Source organism: Temnothorax longispinosus, chromosome 10 (assembly GCF_030848805.1).
Source record: "Temnothorax longispinosus isolate EJ_2023e chromosome 10, Tlon_JGU_v1, whole genome shotgun sequence".
NCBI classification, from domain to species: Eukaryota; Metazoa; Arthropoda; class Insecta; order Hymenoptera; family Formicidae; genus Temnothorax; species Temnothorax longispinosus.
This window is the reverse complement of record NC_092367.1, coordinates 12,018,666-12,028,627: the sequence shown is the minus strand read 5'-3', so window position 1 is coordinate 12,028,627 and position 9,962 is coordinate 12,018,666. Positions and strand designations below refer to the sequence as shown.

Sequence of the window (9,962 nt, the reverse complement as noted above, 5' to 3'; positions counted from 1 at the left end):
CTTTTACGTCGAGCATATGGAGAGATCGATTCGAAGTTTATTTCATTCTGAATATACTCGGAAGTATTCTTCCTATTGTCTTATTTCCTTCCCTCATTGCTCCTGGGAAAGAAACAGAATCGAATGGTGAAACCATAATGTATTCGTTTCTACAATGTTTCGTTTAAAAACAAAACAATTTTAATTATTTATAACAGATGACATTATTCTAACATATTAAATGTAAATTTATTTAATCAATTGTCAATTGTATTTAAAGGAAACATATATGATTACAAAAATATGTAAAATTTAATTATATAAATTGAAACCGCGTAAGGCTTTTCAAGAAATCAATATTGAGAACTGAACTTTTTTTTTAAATCATAAAAATGGTGTTCTATTTTTAACGTAAATCTATCAGAATTTTCTTCTTTTTATTTAGTTTTGCAAAACAAATGTAATAGCAATTGCTTAACGCTCGAAATACATAACAAATGCAAATTTTTTTAGCACTTCGATTTTCTTGAATGCATTTTCCTTCAATTTCTCGGATATTATAGCGATTTTTGTCTAATATAAATAAATTATTATCCATATACCTTGTAGTAGTTGCTTTTTTTATTAGTGCGAGTAACTTCTTCGTAAAGTCATCATGACAATCGCATCAATTGTTGCACATTCTCTCGTTGTTTCCATGCAATTAGATCCGCAACACAAGCCAATTCCAGTCCGCACGAGCACCGTCGAACCACTCGACATGTATCGGTTTCAACCAATTATTCGTGCTTGGCCACGTGCCCATTGCCACGTGTGCATTTTAGTTACAAGAAATTATCCACTGACAAAAAAAGGATAAAAATGTAAAATAATAACGAAATGTATCCAAACGCTTTGTGCTTTGCCTTCGAAATTGTCTGGATCAGCTTTAATCGAAGCGAAAAGTATAAAAGCTTCAAGCGTGTATGAGTAAAGACTGAGCGTATGTTAAATGAAATATCGAACGGCTTTGATGGGTTTTAATAATAATTTATTTATCTACAAATAACGTTCTGTTTCGGAAAAATTATTCGATAAATTATCGACGACGAATAACAATAATTAACTAAATTATTGGGGATAATAGCGCTTGCCTTGCGTACGTGCTCGAACATTGCACATTGGATATAATTAATAATATTACTTTCACCCGCACATCAAGATTACACTAAGACGTTAAAATATCTACGAATAAAATTTGTTACTAAATTATTAATCGTCAATAAAACCTCTGGTTTCAATTTATATTACCAAGTTGCAGCGCATATTCTTTCTTTCGACAAAACAGCTGCTCTTTTCATTTATCTTCTAAATGAAATATTAATATCGCATCTATACATATAGTGACATATTATAATGATGTTGTAACATTATTACAGTATCGATTATGAAATTCTGCCATTCATTCAAGAAGACGTAAAATATTAATGTTGAATATTTCACTAAATTCGGTATGTGAAAGATAAACTGTTAAAACTATTGAAACTCTGTAATTACATATTTACATCCTTATTTGATCCTCATTTAACAGCTGGTATGCAAGAGGAAAAGTGGAAAAAACGACTACAGAATTTTTTTAGTACAAAAGTGTCTGTAACACTCAACAGGCTGAAATTTAACCGTATGCAGATGTATAATTAACGTAGGATAATTATAGTTTATGCTCATTCATTTGTCTCTCTTATCATTAAATCAGAAAAACCTTTGAACAAGATCAATATCCAAATTTTAAACATAACATTATAAGAAAGATATAACGCAACAAAAAGGAAAGAACAGTAATATACAAACGTTTCTCTTACTCATTGGTTGCTGTATAAAGCGATTTGTTAATGCAAATCTTTCCAACTAATTCGCTATAAAGTACTGGCCGCGCTGATGGAACCTTTCTTATGCACGTTTTCTTATATTTTTTGATATGCTGAATCATTATCAATTAAACCGTTTATTTCAAGCTGATATGATGGAAAAATAGCGAAAACTGCATTTAAAGTAACAAATTTGTAAAAATTTTTCTCAAACAAAAACTTTTCTCTGCGTCATAATCAGCACCTTAGTCTATGTCAGTCTAAGTTTTAGAAAATAAAAAGCAATCTTTTTTCTTAAATATCTTAAATTCATTTTTCTTCGTATATCTCGAAAATGTATGCGGGGTGGATAACTCAATTATTTTCCGATGTCGAATTATTACACATTTATTAATCAAACAAAGACCAAATCTATTTTTCCCCCGAGTTATTCTTTTTAAAAATGTATGTAAGATATACATCTTAATTATTTCCAGAGAGACATATTTTCGCACGAATTTGTACACTTTGAATAAATATATATGTAGGGAGGGAAAATGTGTGTGTGAGAAAAAAGGAGAGAGAGAGAAAGAAGGTGAAGGCGAAGGGGAACGAAGGGACACGAAAAAAAATGAAGTGGGGAATGGATTAGTTTGGGGCAATTTTGGGTAAATTTGGTTATGTTAGGTTAAGTTAGGTTGAGTGATAGATTGAGCTAGTTTTTTAATATTGGAATGAGTGATATTAAGTTAAGTAAGAGTAGAGGGGTTGGGGTGTAGTAGGAGGAGGAGGAAGAAAGGGTAAAAAAAAGTTATATAATTTTGAGTTTTTATTCAGATTTTTACAAATCTGCTACTTTGAATGTGATTTCCCATCCTATATTTTCCCATCATATCAGCTTGAAATAAACGTTTGGTAATGATTCAGTACATTATAAAATATAAGAAAACATGCATAAAAAAGAAAGGTTCTATCAGCGCAGCCAAAATCAGGTTACCCTTCGTCCTTTGAGAAACTTTGAAATAATGAAGAATGAATCGAAGAGTTTTGAAACACTATGTTAACACTCACAGCACAAGTAGTTCGTCGAAATGTTTCTTCGGAGCTCCGAGTTAAATTTCTCGATCTTCTGGAAACAATCTCGAGACCTTCGAGATTACGCGTGTTAGAGGGGACAGCCGTGGACGTAGGTGACATTTCGGAAGAGCGCGGCCGCCGTTGAAAGAAACGCCGCCGTGGAAGCGGTGGATGGTGCTGGCGGCGGTGGCGGTGGTGGCGGATGGCTGGTCTGCGATTGCGAATTGTACGGCGAACAATAAGCGTCTATGCTACCGTGATGGAGGCCCACACTGCGTACCAAAAGGTCCTTCTCGACGGTAGCTTGATGACGCAGCTGTTCCAATCGCAGCTGATTCTGCCGCTTCCATTTCGTCCTGCAACGAAATCGTGGTGTGCAAAGCTGTCCCTCTTACCTCTGCTTATCTTATTCTCTGTCCTACGATAAATTTTCCTCTACCTTCGGTTTTGATACCAAGTCTTCACTTGAGTCTCCGAGAGCGATAGAGCGTCGGCGACGTCGCTGCGGTCCGCCACGCTGAGATATTTCTGACAACGGAACTTCCTCTCGAGGTAAGCCAGCTGAGCGTGAGTGAATGCGGTTCGTCGTCTCCGTGGTTTCCTACCGGTCGGCGGTGCATTGTTAGCGATCACTCCGCAAGATTTTCCAGACGTAGTTGCCGGACCGGGCGACGGCGAGAGCGCCGGTGGTGGACTTCCTAGACGCGTGCAGGGGCTGCTGCCAGGATCGATGGTGTCCTCGGAATCCGAATGGACCGCCGAATCATCCTCCGAGTCCTCTGCAACATGTTTTTGTGAGACTTATATTCTTGGGAATAATTTCCCGATGACTAGATAATAATTTATTAGACATTAACTGATCCGACAGAATATATTTTTTAACGTTCTTTGCAATAATTCAAGTTGTAGTACGAGATAAATTATACATTTTGAAATCTCCAATTTTGTATCACTAATTTTTTCTTCCGTTAATTCAACGTAAGACAGGATTTCAAGTTACTGGATTATTTATATAAAAAAATAAAATATATTTTTGTCTGTATGGATGTTATTGACTGCGTTAACTACATATTTATAGAGAAACATCCTAGGAGACAACGCGTTTCTTTGTTATATATTAATAACTATAATTTTCTGGCTGATCCAATCAATGGATTTGGTCGGTCGGGCAAAGTCTATTACCGAAATAATAATCCAGCAAACCTCAATCGATATTGATCGATCTCGGTTAGAGAGCAAACTATCTCAATTACCGAAACCTGCTACACCCTCTGAGAATTAGCCAATAGATTTGTAACGGCGCACTAGGGGGTAATAACCTTCGATGAAAACCCCGAGACTAACGAGCCCTAACGAATCTTTCGGCACCTCGAACCATCTGTAGAATTGTTCTTAATGGGGTACCACCTCCAAGAGGGTTCGTCACCCCCGGTGGCTGTGCGTCCGCATTTAAATAATAGACTCGCACCACGGGATCCATTTTCTAACGAGAATTCTGACGATCTGTCACGTGTTCGGAAATGTTTGCGTGGAAAAAAAAATAATTATCGCCTCGCGAAATTAAGAGGTTAAACTAGTATAAAAGGATAAAAATCGATCTTTTTTTATTTTAACACATAATATGTACTTTTAAAATTGTTTTGATGAGGTTCACGTCAAAATTAAAAAAATTAACGAAGTTTGTAATAAAAGATTTTTTATGTAAAATTATACATAAATATGTATAAAATATTGTCCGTATATGTTTTCTTTTGCTTGTATAATCTCTGTTTATACAGGGTATCCATTTTAAACAATTATCCCCCAAAATTTTTATTTTTTTTTTTTAATTTTAGATGAAAATGTTTCAGACAACTGTTATATGGAAAGCGACAAATAATCGTGAAATCAATTTTCGGCAAAATCTATTTTTCAATGTCACGTAAAAGTCACCTTCAATTTTTTAAATGGAATACCCTTATTTTTGATAAAATTTTGTAGCAGTTGAAACGTTTTCAAAGACCTGTAAGAGTTAATAATATTTTTATTAAGAAGTTGTGGAGAATATGATCGTAGTAGAGTATCGGAAAATACGCAATCAAAAAAAGGGGTAAAAATTGAAAAATAGATTTTGCTAAAAATTGATTTCAGAGGCGCCGTACGGCAAACCGGGCTCGTGCGACGACCGACCCGCGAGGGACCGGCCGCCTGGTAAGTGTGTCACATTGTTTTGAGCCTTATGCGACTCACGAGACTTCTAGAGATATCATTGCCACCTTTGACTAGAGAGGATACGGCCTTAGAGGCGTTCAGGCATAATCCCACGGATGGTAGCTTCGCACCACCGGCCGCTCGACAGAGTGCGTGAACCAAATTTCCGAACCTGCGGTTCCTCTCGTACTGAGCAGGATTACTATCGCAATGACTGGTCATCAGTAGGGTAAAACTAACCTGTCTCACGATAGTCATATATAATCATATTTTCTATACACGATTATTACATTTATATATTATATATATGGGTAATTTTTTCTCATTTCTCCAAACTTTACTTTTTATAAAAGAAACAATTATGCAAAAATTATCCTTTTAATTAGTTTTAAACTTCTTTCTTATTTTTCCTATATGTACAAACAGAAATAATATAAAAGATAGAAACCATATATATATGGACATATTTCATATATTTTATGTATATTTATATGGAAAATGTTTTATCAGGTTATGTTCAAAGCGAGTTACCAACGTGTCTTGATGCATTTATTAATAATAATTATTGCGAGAAATATTTTTTTTATTGCACTCTTATAACACGTCCTAAAGTTTTTTTTAGTAAAAGTACAAAAACGGTTATACCGAAAGCGCTAGAAAAATTTGAATGTTCAGTCTTTTTTCGCTTGTTGAACAGAGCACAGCGTCTATGTAAAAAAACTTTATAAACATTTTTTTTTTTATATACAATCAAGTTAATTTATGTAAAATTAAGCAACAAAGATCTATACTGAAATAATGTTTTAAGCGATTTAAATAAAAATAATAATGAAAGCCTCAATGTTATTGTATAGAAGATAGTTATTCCGAGGATTGAGCGATACCAGCAATTGTAAAAAATTGCAGCTTGCCTTGCTGCAATTTTATATACACACACACACACACACACACACACACACACATATTTTTTTACGCTATATTTTGTTACAATTATATTTAATGACAATCGCACAAGTTTACTACAGATTTTAAAGATTATGAATATAAATAATGGAGATAATTTATATAAATATTGGCATTGCACTATTAAATATTATTAAATTTAAACCAATACTTTGGCTTAAATAACATTTTGTTATTTTTAACTACCATGCATGTCAAAATTTACCATTTTAACACAAAACAGTATTATTTTAGCTCTATTTTGATTTAGTTAAATTAACATTGTTTCAGTTAAATTAACGACATGGTGAGTAGGAGCAGTGACGACCTATAGGAATGGTTAAAAATGATTCATATTGTGTATAATTTGATACCACGAATTTAATAGTGTGTGAGAAATTAGATGCACACCACATTCATGATGCCGATGGCTAGGTGCAACACGCTATAGCTTCAGGCAGCTATGCAGAAGATTTTTTGGGCACGAGAAAGTTGTACTTATTACAGAAATCTTATTATATGCCCCTACGAATAGCTAAAAGTAAGTTAAGAATAACTTTTTCCTAACGCGAGCGTGAAATGGGCTGCTTTTCGCGCTTGTTTTGAGTGAGCAAAACTATCCATTTCGCAATGATGACGTAAGCGTTGAAACATGGAGCCATTTCTCAACTAGTGGAGAAATGAAATTGTAAAACAAGCGCGAAAAGCGGCCTGTTTCACGCTCTTGTTAGGAAAAATAGTATGAACAACTCGTGGGAAGAGTGGTCGAGCCCAAATGAGTGTGATGGTCGCACTCGCTTCGCTCGTACGACCAACTTCACACTCATTCAGAATCGACCACTTTTTCCACTAGTTGTACAATATACTATTGTTATTTAATAAATAACAAGAATTGAAACTTTAAATGTGCTTTTCTCGAAACCTTTTCTCTTCAACTGCATACTTCCTAAACTATTAATGATATCAACATGCAATTTGCGACAAAATACGCTTTAAAAAAATGCTCTATTGCGTGATGATCTTATACTTAAAAAAAATTATGTTTAATATGGGCGCCCATGAGTGGGGGCAAGGAAGGACATATGCCCCTCCTCCTGGATTTTAATTTTTTCAATTTAGAATAATTTTATAATTGACAACCAGATAACTTTTTGTTTGAAATTTATACAAGAATAAAAATCTGCATAAAAATTTTAAAAAAAATTTTGTTTGATACGTTCGTTTGGCAGAGCTTTACATAAATCGAAAAATTCCATATGCATGGGAACTGTTTTCTTTTTTAGAATAATCGGACTCGTCGATGGTATTTTGTCTTCTGAGAATCGACTATGTATCTTATTGAAACAAAGTGAAAATTAAAAGTGAACAGATTTACTAGTATTACAGATTACAACAAAATAAAATCATAGATACTCTAGTAAATTTCCTCACTTTTGTAATTTTCACCTCATTTCAAGATACATAATCGACCTCCTGGAAATTAAGAAATTCAAGAAATTTAAAATTTCCCAGGTAGAAATCTGCCTCTATTTGCCGAAATTAAGTATAGGGCCTGGATAGAAAAATCTAGTTTGGAATATCTAGGTCCAGAATACGCCCTAGAAATTTATCTTGATTTTACCTATTATAGATAAAGAATAGTCGGGAAAATCTACATGGGTTCTAGATTGCTACTGACAGATTTTTCCCAAATTAAATATAAAACTATAGGGCCTGGATTGGATAATCTATAGCTTTAAATACCCTGATAGGTCCAGAATATAATCCTGAAATTTACCTAGTTTTCCCCAAAATAAAATTTACGTAGTATATAATATGCAATTTATACACATAATTAATAATTGTGTCAATTTTTCTGAATTGTCTTGTACAAATTGTCTTCTTAATTATAGGTGGTCATAATTGTAGTTTTGAGACACTTGAGATAATGAGTGATATCGAAGATACGTCGATGTCCTCACGATTGTTGAGGAAACGAAAATATTACGCAAGAAAAAATTAGAAAAAAGAATGTGTTTAACAATGAAAACCGATAATGAGGTTAGGTTAACAATGATGTGCAAGGCAGTAATATAACCATCAATAATTGTTATCATACTATCAGTAATGACTGTGCATACGAAGAAGCCGAAGCACATGGAAATTCTGAGTCCGAGAATAACGGAAAAAAATTCTAAATGCTATTGGTTACTGCTTATAATTTTTATCTTTTTAATTATTTTTAAATTCTTCTTATTATTATTTTTCTTGTGTACAAACAGAGATTATACAAAAGGAAAAAAATATACAGAAGAAAGAAAACATAGACGGATAAATTTATAATTATTTATATATATAAAAAATTTCTAATGTATATTAAAATAGTATATAATTTTACGTGTTTTATGTTTGGTTAAAGCTATTTCGTTTTAACCTTTGTCTAAAAGATTGAATAAAAAAATTGTATAATAATACAATTTATTTTTGTTATAGAAGTTTACTTGAATTATTTACCTATAATATTTTTGTAATTTCCAACCTATTCCATTCTATCTATTATATGGCAACAATATTAGAGTAATCGTACTTATTTCCGAGTTTTTTCTTCGAAGGATGATGAAAATTAAAATTTATGATATTCTTATAAATATACATATTATACAGGATGTTTCCTAATAAGTACAAAAAAATTGAAGGGAATATTCCATGGCTTATTTTAGGAAGAAAAGGTTCTATAAACATATGTCCTAAACTGCTTTGTTTTCAAAATAAAGGGTGTCAAAAATGCACGCCTCTATAAATGTTTCGGTATTGGAAAATCGATACTGGAAAATAATTCTTAATCGACATGTACCAAAAATGTCTTTAAACCTTTTCCAAATTTTCATATTTTTTTTACAACTTTGACATCCTGTTTTTTGAAAACAAAGCAGTTTAGGGCATGTTTATAAGAGCTTTTCTTCCTAAAATAAAAATGTCCGCTTCAAATTTTTGTACTTACTTAGGAAACAACCTATACGTTTAGAAAGATAAAATGTAATAGTTATGTGTTTCAATGTAATAATTGTTCAGTTAATCGCGGTAATTTTTGCGATTTGTACGGAAGAGATTGATCATTTCTTGTAATTAGGAAATGATTAATGCATCCCGACATTAGGACCACATTATTGTTATCATCAATATCTATTATCTCGCGTTGATTATCCTCCATACGATTTTTGTCCGCTGCGCTATGTGTTTTGGTGGTGAAGATACCTTGAACTCGATCAGCCAATACATCTCCTAGAAGATCTCTGATCAGGAAAGATTTGTGCTCCTGCATCATCACCGTCAAAGAAGCGGTGCACTCGCAACGTTCACGATTGTTTATTGAAATTGTATTCTCCCTGACGAAGCGACGGTAATCATCGGCGACAATTCAGCACGAATTGTGTGAACACACTCGCGCCGCAAAAAAATCCGCGACTTTCATGCTATCGTACGGACGCTCGGCGTCATTCTGCGTCACCGACGGCCACTGCGGCTGACCGGAAACCTGGTCCCCGAACCCCAGTACCATCTCTCGTCATCCTTATCGCCGCCGCCAACTATCGCGGGGGTGGAGACACACGTACCGAGAGTCTGCAAGTCGAAAGGAGGTGATACGCGCTCGCGTACCCTCCACGCCGCTCCCGCGACCCCCTCGAATTAATCCGCCCGTTTATTTTGAACGGGCTGCCTAATGCCTGCGCGATTTCGCAGCCATTTTGGGGGTGGAAGCGCCATTCTCACTCCACCACGAGACCGGCACGCTTCACCCGATTGGTTCGCGGAGACTGGGACACGGGGGTGAGAAAGTGAAACCCTGGCGTTGCTATTGGTCGGAAGATTCTACAGTTGGGTCCTCCCCACGCTCGCGATCCGGTAACTCGGTGCATGCTTCGATTTAAGTGGATCCAGGTAAAGGTGCAAGGGGCGGTGGAAACTAGA

The 9,962-nt window shown here is 34.7% G+C and overlaps 1 protein-coding gene across 1 annotated transcript; it reads right to left on the bottom strand.

Moving 5' to 3' along the window:
- Positions 1-998: 998 nt before the first annotated feature.
- Positions 999-9,666, bottom strand: LOC139820813 (uncharacterized). Its single transcript, XM_071791354.1, has 3 exons — positions 9,249-9,666; positions 3,322-3,661; positions 999-3,238 (listed from the first exon to the last, which is right to left on the bottom strand). Exons 1-3 carry the CDS (start codon positions 9,316-9,318, stop codon positions 2,971-2,973), a joined length of 678 nt encoding a protein of 225 aa, XP_071647455.1. The 5' UTR covers positions 9,319-9,666; the 3' UTR covers positions 999-2,970.
- Between the last annotated feature and the right edge of the window lie 296 nt (positions 9,667-9,962).